The sequence below is a fragment of the Phasianus colchicus genome, chromosome 2, assembly GCF_987193195.1.
Source record: "Phasianus colchicus chromosome 2, bPhaCol1.hap1.1, whole genome shotgun sequence".
Taxonomy (NCBI): domain Eukaryota; kingdom Metazoa; phylum Chordata; class Aves; order Galliformes; family Phasianidae; genus Phasianus; species Phasianus colchicus.
The window spans coordinates 48412457-48431591 of NC_143437.1; the positions used below are offsets into that span (position 1 = coordinate 48412457).

At 39.9% G+C, this 19135-nt stretch overlaps 1 protein-coding gene across 1 annotated transcript in view; it reads left to right on the top strand.

Moving 5' to 3' along the window:
- The window catches only part of MTHFD1L (methylenetetrahydrofolate dehydrogenase (NADP+ dependent) 1 like), a 139218-nt gene that overhangs the window by 3885 nt on the left and 116198 nt on the right, over positions 1-19135 (top strand). Inside the window, exons 3-10 of the mRNA XM_031611998.2 lie at positions 654-704; positions 781-834; positions 2652-2776; positions 3758-3858; positions 4664-4788; positions 11352-11463; positions 16066-16145; positions 16847-16944. Of these exons, the coding sequence (XP_031467858.2) occupies positions 654-704; positions 781-834; positions 2652-2776; positions 3758-3858; positions 4664-4788; positions 11352-11463; positions 16066-16145; positions 16847-16944 (746 nt within the window). The remainder of the gene's footprint in view (positions 1-653; positions 705-780; positions 835-2651; positions 2777-3757; positions 3859-4663; positions 4789-11351; positions 11464-16065; positions 16146-16846; positions 16945-19135) is intronic.

Consider the following 19135-nt stretch of genomic DNA (forward strand, 5'->3'; position numbering starts at 1 on the left):
TGGCTGTGAGAATAACTGTTTTCCTTGTTTGTTTTTAACAAATCTTCCGGCGTTCATGGGGGTGGAAGTCTTGGTAATCAGTTAATAGGAAGTTTCTGGTTCTGAATATTAAATCCTGTTTTATTGTTGCAGTATACAAAAATACGTGAAAAGCCTCCTAAAATTCAAGAGTAAATAGTAAGCCAAAAAAAAAAAAAAAGATAAATATGATGCAAATAGTTATGGAGACCTCAGAATAAGAGATTGTGGGGTGAGATTGCTGGGTAGTGCATCTGTCCAGGTTGCTTCTGTTCTGGAGCAGTGTCTGACAGCAACTAGGAGGAGGAGCTGGCATCATCTGCCTCTGTCTGACAGAACTCACTGTAATGTGTGGTGAGGCAAGAGATGCCCTCACTTCCACTGCCAACCCTTAGATGAGATCTGGGAGGGAGTGGATCCTGGCTCCACCTCTGGTCATTGCTTGCACCTGAGCTCCTCTGGGTTGGCCCTGCCTTCCCACCAGGTGCTCAATCACTGTTTCAGGCATTTCCACTACACTAGCGGACACAGATATTCTCACTATGTTTCTTGCATAGTCATGTGTATTAGTTCACTGACATTGCTCAAATGTAAATTTATTGTTTTAAAACATAGTTTCTGTTTTGTTTCCCAAGGCACGTAATGTCCCTTTGGTTCAAGAAATAAACAAGAACTTTGCTGAAGAGGTAAGTTTTAAGCAACGTGCTTGCTATCAGTCATGAGCTACCTTCCTTTGGTAATTGTCTTGTTTTCTTTTGGCAGGTTGGTCTACGTGTGATTCACATCTGTCTCCCTGAAGGCAGCAGCAAAGATGAGGTAACCTGAAGGACTCTTCCTATTTTGTTTTTGTTATAAACTCGTATTTATTTCTGACATTGGTTAGCACCCCTGATATGTCTCTGTTAACTCATAAGAATTGGGACACTCTTATGTAGCAAGGGTCACTCTTGGACAGTTGCTGTTCAAGAGGCAGAATAATCAGTCATGTTTTATTTCTTTGTCTGGTATTTAACTGCACGATCCTCTGGTAGCCTCACAGACTGGATGTTTTTTGTACTGGTGGCAGCTCTGAGCTAGGGCTCGTGTGTATCCTATCTCCTGCAGCCGCTCTTCTGACCTATTTATAGGGCTCTTGATTCTTGCCCAGGTTTTGCTTTGGGGAGATTAGTTGATTTGGAGTGGTGACAGAGAGTTGAAATATTTTTCCTATTTATTGATCTTGAAATGCTTAAAGTATGCATTGAACAAATTCATCCACCCCAAATCACTACAGAGCTCCCCTCCTAATGTCTTTTAAGGCATTAGCTTTGAGGTACAGTGCTTGCGTCCAGTATGTTCTCAGTATAGCAGACTATTAATAGGCACAGTCATGAGGTCTTGATAGTAAGAAGAGCAAAGTAGTTTGTAGTTTCCTGGCTGGCCTCCTTGTGCCTGGGGGATTTCATAATGCGGTACACCTGTGGATTTTGTGTACTGTTTTGTATTTGGTACACTTTGTTTTTAAGATGTTACTGTCTTGCACTATGATCTCAAAAGAGGCTTCCCCATATACTAAGAGGAACTTTTCACTTTCTATTACTGTTTTGAGTATAGTCAGAGCCATGTAAGAAAGCCAGGTTTTTGAAATGAAGATCAAATAGACATTGTTATGAGCTTATCTGTTCAATAATGGTGGGAAATAGGTGGAATTTAGTGAGTATGGAGTAGCAGTTGCTTTGGAGTAACATCTCAGGAAGCAGCTGAACTATATAAGTAAGGGGGAAAATGGTATATTTTTTACTTGAGGTTAGCTACTTTTAACAAAGTTGTTAACAGTTTGCTTACCTCACCTGTTTGCTTGCTGGACAATGCTTTTACTGTGTGACCACTACAGAACAACACATATTGTTAGGAATCAGTATTGTACTTCAGATATCACAGAATCAAAGGGGTTGGAAGGGACCCCGAAGATCATCTAGTCCAACTCCCTTGTTCAGCATGTAATATGATCAATCAAGGGCAGTTAATCAAAGGCAGACTCACATGTTGAATTTGACAAACTGTGAAAGATTTGAACTCGCATATGGTTCAGTACCTTTTCAAAATGAGAATTCTTTCTAAGAACAATGTTAAGTCTTAGGATCAGGGTGTTTTTGCTGAGGAAAATCAGTAACAGTATATGCTGTTGTGAAAAAATGAATTTTCTCTTTGCTCTTCTGTTCATGTAATTGTTCTTTTAATATGATGGCTTTTCATAAATGGTCTTGCTGGGACATAAACTGGTCCTATTTTGAATTTTGTTTTAATCAAGAATTTTTACTTCTAAAAGCATCCTCTGAAGCCATTACAGTGTTGAGCTTTTTCTGAGGCTTTTAGTGGTGAAGGGCAAAATGCTGTTGGCAGCTTAATGGCACATGATATGTTGGCTTTGTAAAATGTTTGCAATAGAATCAGGGTGGCTTAATTTGGTAAACTATAGAAACGTAGAACAGCAGAAGCAGGTTATTGCTTTTTTCATTTGGAAGTTGCAGTAATATGTAGGGGAAGTAAAGGTAGCCATAAACACATTACTAAAAATAGGTTTTATCCCCTTGTAAGTAGATTTTTCCACTGTCTGTTGTTCTGATCCTTAATGCTTTTTATTAACTTCTTAGATTGTCAGTGAAATCTTGAGGCTTAATGAAGATCCTAATGTGCAGGGCCTTGCCCTTGACCTCCCAGAAAGCTTGTATAGCAGTAAGATATTAAATGCTGTGAAACCTGAAAAGGATGTGGATGGGTAAGTGAACCACTGAGAGGCTGATGTCTTTGTAAAAATCAATTTTCCCCAACGCATTTCACTAATGGATTCCTCAGTCAAAGTGTCCAGCATGTTATTGAGTGGTGATAAAAGATGCAATTCTGAAGTCTTTTTCTAAAGTCAAGCTGATCATTATCTTTTATATCTTTATATGCTATACGTTCAGGACGTTGTCTTTTCAAAGAAACAAGCAAACAAATGAAAAAAAAGGTTTTTTTTTTTGTATACAGATATTACTTAGTTAAGGTACTTCAGTGCTTTAGTAATGCAAATGGTCACACGGTTGTCTTGAACACAAATCCCACAATGTTTTTAAGACAGACTGATGGAAGAAGTTGCAGGAGAGGTTTTAAGTTATTTGCAATACTTTCTCCTGGTGGGAGAGCAAGCTGTAATAGTTTGGATCCATTAGCACAACTTTCCAGTCAGTCTTGAGTTGCACTGCTCTCTGGAGTTATATGGTATTCTGGGTCACCATTTTGGGAAAAATCTCATCATCTTACAAATTAGTTGACTTTCCATTGTCTGGAGTGCTGGAGGTTAACAGGAATGCCTGTGCAGAAACGCCTTCTGTCTTCAGCTGCCTGTGTCATCCCAGAAGGATGCATTACTCTGACTCAGCTTAGCTCCAGAAGGGCTGATCTTGTTCCACTGGTCACTTTGGCCACATCTAACCACATCTAGCTCTGCACGCCACATCTAACCTGCCACAAAGCAGAGAGCTGTCTGCTTGTGGTGTGCTCGTGATTCTTGTTCCCACTCTCAGGCTAACTTTCTGGTCTCTTGAAGCTCAGCATCTGTCTAATGGGCACGTGGGATAGTGCAAATTAGCCACAGAATGTGACTGTTGAATGATTTACTTTTATGAGATGTTTGCTCTTGGGATTAGTCATGTTACGGGCTTTACTGAGGATTTACATCATGCAAAGTTTTTTTTATTACTATGCTTTTCCACTGCAGGTTATCCGATGTAAACCTGGGACGCTTGGTACGTGGAGAAGACTCTGACTACTTGGTTTCTCCTACTGCTGGTGCTGTGATGGAGCTTCTTGAAGATCTGGGTGAGTTGTCCTATCATGAGTATAGTATTAATTCTAATGTGGCTAAAATCTTAGCATTCTCACCATGTTTTATTTTCTGCCAGTGAAGAACCTCAGTGAGATCTGTATGTAATATTTGTAGCAATAGATCTTGGTTCTACACTTTAGGAAAATTAGGCTAAGATTACCTGCCGTCTGCATTACACTCAATCACACTGAAGCCACCTGAGACATCTGAGTCTTCAAAAACCTAAAATATTTTGGATGTAAACGTTACCACATATTTTATGTGCCAATTTTGATTAGTATGAGCATTTGAAGAAATCCAGGACTGCCTGTGAATAGCTGCTGCGTGGATCCTTTGTTTTGGGTTGGATAGTATAAGTGCTAACCATGAAACGGTAGATTTAAACTGGTGGCTTTGCAGCTTGTGAAGATGATGTTGGTTCAAGGCAGTGTTTCAGAAATAGCTTCTCATGACAATTCAGCATTGTTGAGACAAGGATTTATGTAACAGAATTGTAAACATGTGGGCAAGTGTACTTTGTAACAAATACGAGCAGAAGGATACGTGAAAATAAAATACCAGCGCACCAGAAGAGCAATATTTGCTTACTGGAATTGGGGAGTCCCAAGGAAACAACCTGTGGTTTGTGTTGTTCCATGGGCCTCAAGTTGCCTTTGATGTGGTTGAGGGAGAGCATGGAGCTGCTGTGTAAGGATGTGGTTTACTGGCTGGTCCTGGGGGCATCAGTTGAATGCTGTGTGTGGGTTGCTGGGGCTCGGTGCCAGCTGCATGCTGTAACACCTCATGTTTGTGCTGCAGATGGGAAGACAGTACTGCTGGTGGGTATCAATGGGGCCTTGGGCTCCTCCTTGCAGTGCCTGCTGCAGAGACGGGGAGCCACCACTGCCAGCTGCCACTGGAAGTCACCCGGGCTGCAGAGCAAGGTGAGACCTCTCCTCTGGCATCCCTCAGACAATGAGCCACACAAGCTCCCCAAGGAGGTGATTTTGCCCTACTGTGATGCCACTGTGGCACCGGAGTGTGCTGTCAGCCAGCCCCCATGGGCTCTCCCTGCTTGCTCATAAACAGTATTCTGACAGACAGGCACTTGTATTGGTGTGTGTGTGTGCATATATATAGCGGCTGCTGTCATCTTTTTATTTTGGTCTGGTAGCTATGAGAGGAAGAAAGCAAAGTTGCAACTTGAAACAAACGTGTGCAGATTTCCCTTTTTCCTTCTGTCCCTGCAAGAAAGAATCGTAGAACCATACAATCATTAAGGTTAGAAAATACCACTAAGTTCACCCAGTCCAACCACCAACCCTCCACCACCATATACAGTAAGTGTCCTTCAGTGCTACGTTCACATCTTTTTTTGAACACCTCTGGGGTTGATGACTCCACCACCTCCCTGGACAGCCTATTCCAATACCCCACCACTCTTTCTGAGAGTAAATTTTTCCTAATATCCAACCTGTACCTTCCCTAGCCCAGTTGAAGGCCATTAGCTCTTATCCTGTCACTGGTATCTTTGTCGTCTACATGAAATCACTTGCATGTGAAAGACTTGAATTGTCTTTCGGATTTGCTGCTTCTTTCGTGGCAAGGGGTTTCAGGATCTTCTCTTCATTTTTGAAGAGAATTCTAAGGGGATTTGAGAAGTTCACAGATATAAATTAAAAGGATTTCATGTACCTTACACCGCTGATTGCTTTTTGCAGAGCTTTTATCAGCAATTTATATATTATTCCGACTTCCTGCTGATTTTTCTCATTTTGTCCCACAATCCAAAGTTTCACCGCAGCTGGGGATGCGCTGTGCCTGTGTTGTGCTGAGGTCTCTAGTCCTCGTGGTGACTGTTGCCTCGCATTGCACAGTGCAGGCCGCACGGTGGCAGCCAACTCAATGTGATGATGCCTGGCCCCTAAGCTGGAGCCTAAGGACAGGAGGAGGAAACACCCGTAAGCAGCTGTGATGGTTTGAAAGCCTTTTGGCAACCCCGTGTTTTCACAGCTGCTTATGTTTTTGTTAGGCTTGTCTCATTTCTGTGCTTTGAGTGACTGACAAGGCTTAGGAAATGCACGTTCCTCTCCAAGATGGAAGTGTGATGATCTCTGTCATTTTTATTGTGTTTGAGGACTGCTTTGGGCTGGGTGGGAAGGTGTTGGGGTACCAGAAGTATTTCTGCTGGGTTACAACAAAGGGCTCAGACTTGGTCAGAGTTGCTGTGCAGCCTGCCTGCTGGAGAAAGATCTGTTTCCTCTCCTCCAGATGCTTTCCCATCGTCAAGCCTTGCTGTTTGGCATTCCCCATAGCTTATCTCTCACATCAAGTCACTGATGGGAAACAGAGTATCAGGCTGAAGTAGGAGGAAGCTGGAGGCTCTGCACATCAGTCTTCCCGAGTTCATTTTAACTTTTGGCAGCAAAGGAGATTTTGCTTTGCCTGGAGAGCTCATTAGCAGAGCTCTGGGGAAGCTTACCTTCCTCTTCTTCATCTGTAATCTTACAGTGTCACCAATAACTCTGAGCACAGCTCAGCCTGACTCTTGTAGTTAACTCTGGGTTGTAGGTGATGTTGAATGTGTGCACAGAAAGAAGGCTGTCCTGTACAGCACTCCCTATAGGCTGACAGTCAAAAACAAAGCACCGATTTCTTACGCAGCTGCCTTGTGGCAACCCGTGTTTGCAGTATGACACCGCTAACTAGCATGATTATAGCTGATGATAAGAGTTTATTTTCACTTGTTCTGGTGCACTGATTAAGCAAAAGCAGATTAAAGGCTCACAGGGTTTTTCCTCTTGTGATTTTTTAAAATTTGAATTTCAAGTGAGCTAATGTAATGTACGTAAGTTAGCTGATACAGGCATTTATCCAAGACTTAGAAAAATTTATTTACATTTTGTTTTTCTGCACAATACAGTGACTTCAGGCATAATTATACACTTCTGCTCCCTCTTCTGAAAGTTACACTTCTACAATAGTATTCTTTGTGCTGTTTATTATTATGATGTATGATAGTGTAATAATTTTGCTCTCAAAATGAGATGTGAACATATGAAGAGTATGAACTTCTCATTTAGTTGCACTTATTCTGCAGCACATACCAGCAGAAGAAGAATGGAGTTTAAGGTTGGATGTCTTTTGTGTCTTAGTCTGTTGACAGCGCACATTTGCACTGGATCACAAATCCCAAACCTAATAACGTAATACATTTTCAAAGCATTACTATGTTATCTTTTAGTAGCATTGAGTGTTTTGAGGGATATAGATAAGATGTTATCCTTCTGCTGAGATTTGCGCAGATAACTCTTCAAAACACAGTTGCTGCACGGAGCCTGGTGACATGTTTTCAGGAACATCTTACTTAGTAGTTCCATTTTTAAATAACAAACAGGAGTTGATTCTCTGTTACTGGCAAAAAACAAACAAACAAACAAACAAAAACAAAAAAAAAAACTGATGTTCTTAATCCTTCATTGTGTTAGAACTAGGATATCTCTCTAGTTAGAGAGGAGATTACCAAATAGATCCGACTCTAACAATGTAGCTTATTTTCTTGACAAAACATAGATAATACTTAGTACCTGTAAGGAGACTGAATTTCAGTTCAGTCATGATTTCAACTTGTAATCTTGCACATAGCCTGTGTGCGAACAATATTACATGTATTTTAAGACAGCCATTATCCCGCAGTTTTCTTGTTAAAAAACTGAAAATCAGTGTATCAGCACGTTTAGGAATTGAGCATTTGTTTATAAAAGATTGGATGAGAAGTAGCACAGTGTTCAGCTGGAGTGAATGAATAGGAATTTCTTTCTCATGCTTGGGAAGAAACTCTTTTGACTGCAGTCCACTTTTTCTTAGATCCAGCACTTAAGCTTCAGGTTTTTTGACATCTCTTAGTCATTCACTGTCCTATTTTCACTGTTTTGATAAAACGAAAGCCTTGGTAGTGGCAGAAAAATGCATCTCATAGTGCTAGACATATGTGAAATGACAGAACGTGAGAATGGCTGTGCAGATCCTGTGAAAGGAGAGGAATGAGAGGCTGCACAGAGTTTCTAATGACATTGTTGTAGGTGTAGTGGGTTTTTCTGTTTCATAACTTTGCATGCACCATAGCAGTATGCTACAGTATGCTTCACAGGAAAAGACTTCATCCTGCAGTAGAAGTGCCCAGCAGAGGTACTGATGGGGAAGAAGGGAGTGGGTGGGCACATCGTACCCAGTTAGTACCTCTAACTGTAGTCAGGGCATCTGCAGAGGTCAGTCATGGAAGCTGAGAAATGGAATGTTTGGCAACAAGGCTAAATAGTTTGTAATCTTTTATTTCCTTGAGCTCTTCCTACTTTCATTTTCAATTCCTGTGTCATACTCACAGGTAGAGACTGCACATTGGCATTACAAGCAAGACAGAGAGCAGTGAGTAAGAAACAGTAGGATCACTGGAATTATTTAAAAGTAAAAAACAAAACTCTTGTGCAGACTTGATGACAAAATAGTCTTTCAGTTATCTGGAATGTACAGTTACTCTGTACCATTATCATTAACTACTTGGCTTGAGTGTCTGCGTTGTTGTTTTAACATTCGGTGATCTATCTTGGGAATGGGTGGTTCTTAATCTGCTTCCACTTAAATCGTGGTGGAGAGAGCTGTATTTTGTTATGAGGTAAGGTTTCAGATTATTTGTTGGCATGGCTCTTCCCAACTGAAACAATATTTACTGGTGAGAAGGCAGTATTGCCTTACTCTGTCTCCAACCCATTGCCCAGCACATTGTGAATGGTTTTGTGTGATGCCATTGCTGGTTCTGCTCGCTGTGGGCTGGGATGCAGCACTTCCACCAGCAGCACTGCCTGACGGGTCACCCCGCGGCCACCTGTCAATAGCTCCTCAGCCTCCTGGCAACAGTTGCCTGACGCATCTGGTTCCGATCAGATGCATCCTCTGTCTGGAGACTGCGCAGCGTGTTTGCGAGGGAGGTTGGATGTGATGATTTCATAGGTCTTTTCCATCTCTAATGTCTGTGATTTATTTCTGATGTAGAAGATAAAGCCTGCACATGCCTCCCAAGGTTTTAGTGATTTATGAGCAGTCAAAAGAGTAGCTTATGGCAATAAGAAAAAAAAAAAAAGAAACAACAACAACAACAAAAAAAAACAGCAAAAAACAGGTAGGGCAAAGACATTACTTCTTTCAAGGGAAACCAAATTTCCAAATGGAGATGAATCTCTTCCAAGGACACCCAAAATTCTCAAAGCAACAGTTTTACTTCCAGTGGATTCATTCTCTCAGTCAAACAAGTTTCTGGATGTCATTTAGAAAAAAAATTCATAACGTGTTTTTTATATATACTTCATAGGCTCTCTAGCACATAAAAATACTTGCTTATAGCAAGAGAGTTGAATTTATATTTCTACTTTATTTTTCTCTTCTTTGCATGTGCTTATTTTTTGAAATAAGGAAAAAATCAGGCTGGAAGGCTCTCTGAGCACCTGCTCAAGGTATCTCTGTTCATTGCAGGGTAGTTGGACTTGATGGCTTTTTGGGGACCCTTCCAACACAAATGATTTTATGATTCTATGAAAAGGAAATGGTGGGGGGAGGGCTCTGAGCTTAGAACATTCTCAGCCTGTAGGACAACTGTTCTGTGACCTGTGATGAAAAATTTTTTGTGGAGACAGTAGGGTAGGGCAATGAGGAGAAGGGTTTATCTATTTTTTTTCAATGCATTTATGGATATGACCAACTCTGGCCATCCATTGTTAACATTGTCTACAAAATTGATTGTGTTCAGCTGTTAACGTTTTTGAACATAATGATTTGTAGTCATAGAAATTAATGTTTGGTCAGTTGTTTTCTGTCACTATAGTTACTTATGATAGAATTGATCTGATATATGTTGTCTGAAAATTTATCTAGATTATCTCTTGTTGCATACAGCTCTCAGCTGGCTTATAGCTTCATGATGTGAAGCAGTGTACAAAGCTCAGAGTCCCTGTCCCAGAGGCTTTGCATGGAATGCTGTTCCTGACCATCAGTATATTAATTATAACTACTAGAATATGAATTACATTTTTGTTACAAAGATACTGGATACGTGTACCTGAAGATAATCACAGTTTTTTCTCTGTGTTGATGTTATGGTAGTGGCTGCCTTCTTTGGTGAGAGAGGTTTGCTTCTTGTACTCCTGATAAACAAGAGTATTGTCCAGTGTAATTTTTATCCAAATTTGCTTGCAAATTCCACAGTATAATTTGACTTGACACTGGTCAAGCATTACTACTTATGTGATCTCCTAGGAGTGGCATGTAAGCTGATACTTGCTGCAGACACAGAAGTGTAGGCAGTTGGGATGAGGCTGTTGAGACTGTACGTTTGCAGGCAATCATAGGACTTCTAGTTGAAGCCTGAATTGGCTTGTAGTATTAGTCATCTGTCAAGCAAGTAAGCCTTCTCCCACACATTTGGCTATGTTTCCACAAGTGAATCTCTGAGGAGGTTTAGTCCATTCTTGTGTCCTCTGAGGGGATGGAGCTTTCTTAGCTTTCTGCTATTTCCTCCGCAGTTCCCCTCCTGGATGCTCAGCTGTGCCAAAAACGTGCTATTCTGATAGAATTTGTAGCTTTTCTTTCTTGGCAGGAGTGCTGGGCAGAGTTGCATCAGAGCACTTTTGGCCAAAAAAGAAGCTGGAACACTTGCTGGTCACAAATCAGTTCACAGAGAGGTTTGTGCAGATTGCGACAGTTGGCATTTATTTACATTTTTCCAAAAATTTCCAATATTATTGTCTCTCTGATACAATTTTTTGGGTCAGTGTTGTGCTCGTATTTCCTGTTTGAGTGGATCTTTGTACATCTGCCTCTGCTGCTATCCTTTATCTCATGTTGATTCCAATTATTGTTACAGAGCCCTGTTTCAGAATAGGGAGGAAAGAAAGACACTTATCTCTTTGATTATAAGAATTTTTAAGTAAGCATTTTTGCTCCAACATCTGTAAGGTTGAACTAAATCAGAGAGACTGATTAGCAAGCATGAGCTGGGAAGCAAAAAGAAGCTTTAATTGGTATTCTTCAAAGGCAATGATGTTTGCAGATCAGGTCATCTTGCATTTCTCAGGGCTGTCCAGGTTTTTTTCTTTCAGATAAGCTGACTGTACTTAAGTCTCTCCAAGTTACTTTATTGGACAGTAGTCTGAACAATTATATGGTTTATTTATTGAGAAAATATAATTCCCATAAAATGTTACTGGTGCTGTCTCTGACTCTACTTCCTTCTTTTACAGGTGCTTTTTACTTTTTCAGTTTCAAATGCTATTGTTCATAAATATAACGTGTGGTAAGAATGCAGTTGTCAGTTCTGATTTTGTTTGCAAAAACTCTGCTCAAAATATTATTGCTTATATAATCTGAAAATAATTTGCATATTCAAGAATGTACTTCTAAGATTAAATTCTTTTTTTTTTTTTCTTGGGGTGTGGGATGGATTTGGGGCTATTCATAGCTTCATCATGTGGATGTGGTGATAGCTGGCAGTCCGAAACCTGAGAGTGTTCCTGTGAGCTGGCTAAAACCTGGAACCACCATCATCAACTGTTCTTCTGACTTGCTGTCAGGTAGGCAAAGTTTAAAGTGAACAGTTCTTGAAAGTGATGTATGCTGAGTCTTTGAAAAAAAAAGTGCGTGGCGTGTTGGTAACCACACATTGTGATTAAAATCTACATCTTTGGGAGGAAGCCTTTGACAGTGGGTGTTTGTACACGGGAGATGAGTGCACATTTCTCTAATATGTAAATAAGAAAAAGGTGTCAGATGAGGAAGGAGGTATTGGAATATATTCTTCACTCCAGGATTGTTAAATAAGCATGGATTCATTCAGAGTTCATTGGATGACCTATTATTTCTGTGTTGGTTTGTACAGTGTATTATGTTTTGAATTCTGTTGTCTCAGCTAGAGCATGTGAAAAAGGCGATGTAGAAAGAATATTTGCAAAATACAATGCAGAGAATGCAAGAAGATCTAGAGAAATCATGCGTATCTCAGAACAGGCAAGATGTCCCCTGCAACTGTTAGAAATACAAAATAAGTTTGGATTCCTCTTCCCCCACTCACTTTAATATAATCTGGTTGGACAGGAGGTATAGGTTCATTAATTTCTCCATTGAGAAATGCTGCAGAATTTTATTAGAAATAAAACTAAGAAAGCTTCCCAGAAGTTATTATATCACTGCAGGAATTGCATTTCCTTTAAAATTCCTTCAACAACTGTAAGGTCTCTGGATATTTTCTGTTTTTTTTTTATAGTACACGTACCAATTTGATTGTTTGACCTGATGGCCCCATGTTGTGAGAGAATAGAAAAATAAAGAAGTAAATGGGTAATGTGATAGATCTAGCAAAGCACATTAACTAATCACAAGTGTGCAGTGTGCTTATTAACATCTACTGATATAAAACCGGGGAAATTGGCATAAGAACAAGGAGGAAGAGCTGTATGATTCTTAAGCTAGATGTTTCCTGAGGGCAAATTAAGCAGATGCTTCAAGCAGAGTTAGTACAAGACCAGGTTTGTAATAAGGCAGCTGCTGTTCCCATGCAAAGTGTGGCCTTAGCAAGAGATGCATTTTGTTGTCCATCTCGATATCCTCTTGATTTGAACATATGTTGCAGATGTGGGAGATCTGGGTTAAATGCACTCAGCTATCCAAAGGTAGTTGGATATTCCTCTTCCTCCTCCCTGAACCATGCCCTGATCTTCGTAGGGATCTGAGGGGGAGCGTACCAAGCCTAATTCCTTACTAATGCTGCACAACTTTTCCTAAAAATAATTCATGGTTTTTTTATACTAAAGCAGAATGGGGGGAAATCAGATATGCTAGAGTGGTGATTAGGAGATTCCTTGGTTCTTTGGTGCTTACTTGTTTTGCACAGAGTCAGTGAAGCATAATTGTTAAGAAGAGAAGATCTGTTAAGCATCTACTTGAAGCCTGTCTCCTCAGCAGGTACCTGACCTATGGGTGTAACGCTCTTGCATAAAGTAGGAATGGGAAGGTGAGAGGCACGAAGAGAGAGAATGGAGGTAGAGCAGTAACACCTTATAAATATATAAATGAATAGGAATGACCCCTCTTCATCAAGTCCTTTTCAGCAGGAGCCCTGAGTTCTCTGAGGTGGGGCAGAGCCTGTGGGTCTGGTGAAAGCAGTATGGAGTAAGCCTTGTAGCCTGAGTGGGCAGTGTTGGAGACTGAACTCCCTTAGCTCTGCGTGCTGCTGGTGGAAGTCTCACTTCTGGTTACTCAGGTCTCACGTTCCATTGCAAGTAGAACCCAGGTCTTTTCCTTCATGGATCCAAAATTTGCACACTGTAACCTCTTGACATGGCTTTAAAATACCTTAGTCTCAAAACCTATCTGCTCTATGGAACCATTGATAATATCAGTATTTCCCTAAGAAAAAAAGTGCTGTTGGGAAAACATCTGAAATATGTTCACATCCCACAGCAAAACTCATTCTTAAGGCAGGAAACAAAGTATGTACTATATGCCGATGGAGTTTCTCGTGTTTCTCATGTTGCAGCAGTTGTCTGTGTTAAGTACAGCATTTCTTTGAAAAGACAATATGAAATATTAGAAAGATAGTTTAAAAATAAACACACGTATCAAGCGTTCATTTGTTTTTATGCTTTTGAGACTGTCAAAAACTTGGAGAAACTCAGGAAGAGCAGCAGAAACACATTTTAGTAGCTTTTAGAAACACTGGCCTGAAGACTTGCTTGAGAAGTACATGAAACACAGGTGTCCGTCTGACAGGAAGAATGCACTTAGTTTAATTGGTATTTATTAAAGAAACCACTGACTCTTACAGATGACTTTTCACTTTCAGTGCATAGTGAAATCTGTTTGGCTGGCATGCTCAGAAATTTTCTCTTGCTTTAGAAATCTCCAACTTGACATTTGTGGTGGGGCGATGGGAGCTGTACAAAGCCTGAAAGCAACAATGGCTGTGAAGTGACTTTTATTGTTGCTAGTTGTGGCTAGATTTCTACCTTGTGTAGCTATACATGTAGCTTAACACTTGGACACGTTTTGAAAGCACTCCTAAATTTGCAAGAGCATGGTTATAACCATTTTAAAACATCTTATTCTACTGCACTAATGATATTGGAATCTAGTGCCTCTTGCAGGAAAACATTTGATTTGTGAATGTATAGAAATGAAGAATGAGTTTCTGAACAAGAAAGACCCAAGATTATTTGGGACTTGATGACCAACTCCATTAAGGTCACTGGAAAGCTCAAGCCCACATCAAGTCATAATTATCTAAGTGGGAAATGTGATCTTTTCTCACATCTCTGTTCTAATTCTATCTGCCTGTCTATATAGCTGTGTGCTGCCAGTAGATGGGCCTTTGTCAGGGTGAGGCAGAGGAAAGAGTGCAGTGCCTGCAGTTCAGCTGATCTTCTGGCCAAAACCCAAGGCAGAGAGTGTTATTCCAGCTCCCATCTGGAAAATGTATCCTAAGTGAGCTGTTGCAATCCTGCGGTTGTCCTCTTAGCTCATGTATACTCTGGCTTCACCTTCACTCTGTAAAAGTCTGGTTAGTGTTAGTGTGGTAAGTGTGTAGCGTAAGCAGGCTGGGAGATGCATTTTATTGAAAGGAAACATCCAATACCAATATGTATTTACATGCACCATCGCTCTCTCCTGATAAAGAAGTCACATTAAGCCAAAAACAAAAAGTTGAGATATTTCTGTAAAGCACGGCTGTCTGAAAGGGGATTTTAAACTCCATTCTTCCTACTTCATTTGTCTCTTTGGCAGCTCTCCCAGCTCTGTCTCAAGGCAGCAATGCTTAGCTTATGACTCTGATGGGCTCTTCCAGTAAAGCTCCTGTGCTTGAGCTGAACATATTTCCAGAAATTTTTATTTTTTTTTCTTAACAGTGAGTGTTAATACAAAAAGGTGGCCTTTTAGATACCTTCTGAGTTTAGCATCAAGACTGGCCTCTTGCTGCCCAATTAGGTTTGGCTCTAAAGTGCAGATGACTGCTGGCAAGGCAGGTTGAGGAAGGGTTTGACAGTGCACTGAGCAAGGCTGGAGGTGCCTGCTGGTGAGGCCCTGCCTTTTAGTGCTGGTACAATGGCATGAGCAGGTGCTGCAGCACTTCTGCTGAGCCTAGGACCTAGCCTGAGGCTCCCAATCTCTGCTGTCTGTAGGCATCAGCTCGAGGTGAGGCGATGTTTTGTGATGGCTGCAAGCAGGGTAAATGCAGGGAAAGCTTGACTCGGTCAGAGTTTGTGCCCTGATTTTCCTCGAGGAGAGAGGCTAACACTGTCAGTGTACAGTTGTTATCTTTTATTGTAATTATGTCTACGCCCTTCAGAATGAGACAAGGGCTGTGCTGTGCCCATAGAGACTAAGATGTGAATTCGGTCTTGGAGAAACTATATCAAGATAAAAGTCAATGAGCAATAGCAAAAGCACAAGGCATAAGGAGGACTGTGGATAAATGACAAATAGTATGTTTAGTTAGGGTAGCTAATGTATAATTGTATAATATGTTGCCACTAGAAACAATAGTAACTGTCTTTAAAGTTTGAGTCACTCTACGTTGTACAGCCTCTGCAGACTATTTGCTTTTAATGGCACGTTCTCAAAGGTAACTTTTGCTGTTCAGAAGATTTTTAAAGGTCCTGTGTAGAATTCTCAGCTCATTTCATTGTTTTCTTTCACTGCAATTGAGAGTATGAAAAAGAAGACAATTTTTACCATGCTTATTAATGTGTTTTGTTAAACATATGTTTAACAAAGAACCTGTCAAGCTTTTTTTTCCCTCCCTTTCCCCCCCTCCCCCCCTTTTTTCCCCTTGCTTTCCCTTCTGCCTCCCCTCTCTTCATCCCCAACCCCCAGAATCCAATTGGACTCTTGTGCTCCCAGTTTTACTTTTCCAGTATTTTGTACGTTTATATATGCATGTGTATATTTGCAAAATGCATTTCAGAGCATAAAATTGCTCTTTGTTTTTTGCACTGTATCAGTCCTTTCCAGATGTTTAAGTTGAAGCATTGCAGATTGCAGAAGCTACCTATAATTTTGGTAGTGGCATTGTTAACTTAAGTCAGCATCATAATTACTTTGTCTGGGTGTCACTTCAAGTGTAGTTGTTGCCACTCAAAAAAAGCCTCATAATTTATTTGTGTGATGTTCTTATTTTACAGAGAAACACAACTATGGTCAGAAAAACAGCAATACTACTGAAAATGCAGTTTGTTCTCTTGCAGTAGCAATACGAATGCAGGTTGGTGTAACTTCAAACATTGTAAAACTTGTTGCTCTTCCTGTGAATTGTAGAAACTGCTTCCACAATTTCATTTTTTTTTAAATTTTTGTTTCGCTCTTTTGACAGTCCTACTTGCCTCTTGTTTTAATGGCAATTCTTAATCACTTGAGGAGTGTCATACCTGTTGCATTTAGTTACATTAGAAATCAAATGTGTCACGGCTCAGATGACTGTGGTAAAGCTTGCCAGAAGCACTTTTATCAATAATCTAATGTTACTTCTTCTTACAAGGTCATGAAGATTATTTGTACTTGCACACGTTTTTTGTCTCATGATGGATAGATGGTCTAGAAATGTGGTGTTTTATTTGGAAGCAGCATGAGTCAGTCAGTGAGCAACTAATATCTTCTATTCTTTCTAAGACGTGAGAAAATAATAGTAATTCTCAGTTTAGCCAGAATAAAACTTTTAAGTGCCTTATTAGAGATCTTTTTTCTGCCATTTATTGTGTTAGTGACCTTGTCTCCTTTTGAAATCTGAACAAACAATGGCACAGTCATAGAGCAGCAGTTGTTTTTCCTTTCATCCTGAAGCCATGAGATGGAGAAATTTTTTAGGTTTTTTTTTTTTTACTAGCTTTTGCTATAAAAGATTATTTTGACATACTCTCGACATCATGTTGAATTAGCACTCAATATTTATGGTTTGTTTAAAAACAGAACATGGTAAAAAATACAGAGCGATGGATCCACTCCCAGCAGCTCAGAAAGTGGGATCTCCACTGCTTGAAGCTTCAGCCCCTCTCACCAGTGCCTAGGTAATAAGTGGGTTTTTTTTTGTTATTCGTTTCTTTTTTTTTTTTTTCTTAAAACAAACAAACAAAAAAAGCCTAGTGTTAAATTTGACAGTGAACCTAAATATATCCCGTATCTAATTTCAATCTGCTTATCTCAACTGTGTGTTGTACTTTTTGCTATATGCTTTCATGTGACCATGGCCTTCTGCATCCTATCAATTTTTATTTTTATGGTGTCCATTAGTGCCAGCCTTTATTTTTGAAGACCTAAAGCTTGAAGGTTTCACTTTGGGAAGGAGGTGAAGCCTTGAGGATCATCAACAGAAATACAAAGTATAAGAAGTTCTGGTATTAGATCACTCAAATGGAGGAAAGAGTTTATAGATCTACTTAAGGCCCTTTGATTTCAGTGGCATTTGAAATTGTTTTTATTTTCTTCCCTCAGTTAGAAGCATTTTCTTCCTTGTGAAACTTTTCAATTCATATCTAGATGTGAAGAGCAGGAAGCACATTTATTCTTAAAACCAGAATATTTACCATCAGTTTCTGCCATTCACCTCCTAAGGCCCATGTCAGGGTTTCTTGTCTGCCTTACTGGAATTGGTGATGCCTCCAAAGTTTCTGGCAGCCTGAGTTCTTGTCTGTGCTCAAGTGCTTGCTGTGTGTTGGTTGTGGTGGGTGGCAGAGAGGGGAGCAAAGGTGCTTGAATGGAGATTTTGCCATAAGGGAAGACTTAGACATTTTTGTGTGCATATTGGTGTGCCTGCTCCTGAATCCCATTGAGCTTTTGAAAAACTGTAGTGAAATGTTTTCTTTTGAAGCACTTCAGCTCACTTTTCGCTGCCTCTTACAACCATTTAATGGGAATGGACACAACTTGTAATTTAAAACAGAGATGCCAAAAGAATGAGTTTTCTGTCATAGGCAGGGCCGCAAGGGGGAAGAAATTCTTGAGCTTTCTCTGGGCCAACATGTAATAGTACTCCGAGAGTTAAAGTTTGAAAAATATGTCCTTGAATAATGTAATTAAACAGTAGATTAAAGCCTGTGTTATCATGAAAATGATGGCAAAAAAACTCTCCAAAAAGCATTCCCACTCCTCTCTATGGCATTGTGTGTTTATTATATACATATATGCATATTTAATATACAATGCTATAAAGTACAACTGGTTATAGGACTTCCATTTATTTGATTACTCTATAGCTTTATGTCTCTTTCTCCTTTTAAATGTAAAATACAATGTCAGATGGAAGGTATCCTGCAATAAAATACAATCTTATAGCAGTACACAACATTGCATGGAAGCAGATGGAGTTTTCATTGAAAATGAGGAAAGCTGCTAAAGCACTAAAACTAGGAACATCTGCTTTTTGATTTCTGTGAGAACTGGGTGTTAATTGAAGTATTTCCAAAGGTTTTGGAAACAAATGGAGGATTTTCATACAGAAAGCAATCTTCATGACATAGGCTGAGTAGATGTAGCTCCTTCCCCACATCTTTTAAATCTTACATTTCGTAAATTATGATTTGATGCTGGCAGTAGTGTACTCCTTGGTTAACAGTTCTCATTCACACAGAAGAGCCAGTGATGCAGATTTGCAGTATTTCAAATATATATTTAAACATAGCTCTTTTATAGTTAAAATGTTTAATTGCAAATGTAGTCTTCTAAAGATTAGTTATGAACAGGTTTTTAATTTCTTGTGTTTTAGAAAATACATTTCATCTGGAAATGTATACTAACATAACGTTTTGTCTGTGTTGTTGAAGGTTCCTAAGGGAACTTCAGATGAGGAAATGACAACAGTGACAGCAGTGGTTTTACTCAGGGAGAACAGTTGGTATCCACTGTCAATTTTACATGACAAATATTTGTCGTTTATTTAATTAAAATCTTAATAATTAAGAAATTCTTTCTTTCAACTTAGTTACAATTTTGCAGTTGTATCAGTTTTACTCTTTCCACTTTCACAGAATCACAGAATCGTAGGGGTTGGAAGGGACCTCCAGAGATCATCGAGTCCAACCCCCCTGCCAAAGCAGGACTTTGTGTTAGTTGTGGTGCCTGCAGGGATGGGAAAAGCCTAATTGCCTGATTATTTCTTCCAGAACTCAGAGGGGGCAGTGTTTGTGGTGAGAAAGCTGAAGGATTGCAGCAGAGACTCTTAATAGTCTGTCCTGAGATTTGAAACAATAGCTTCTGCCTTTT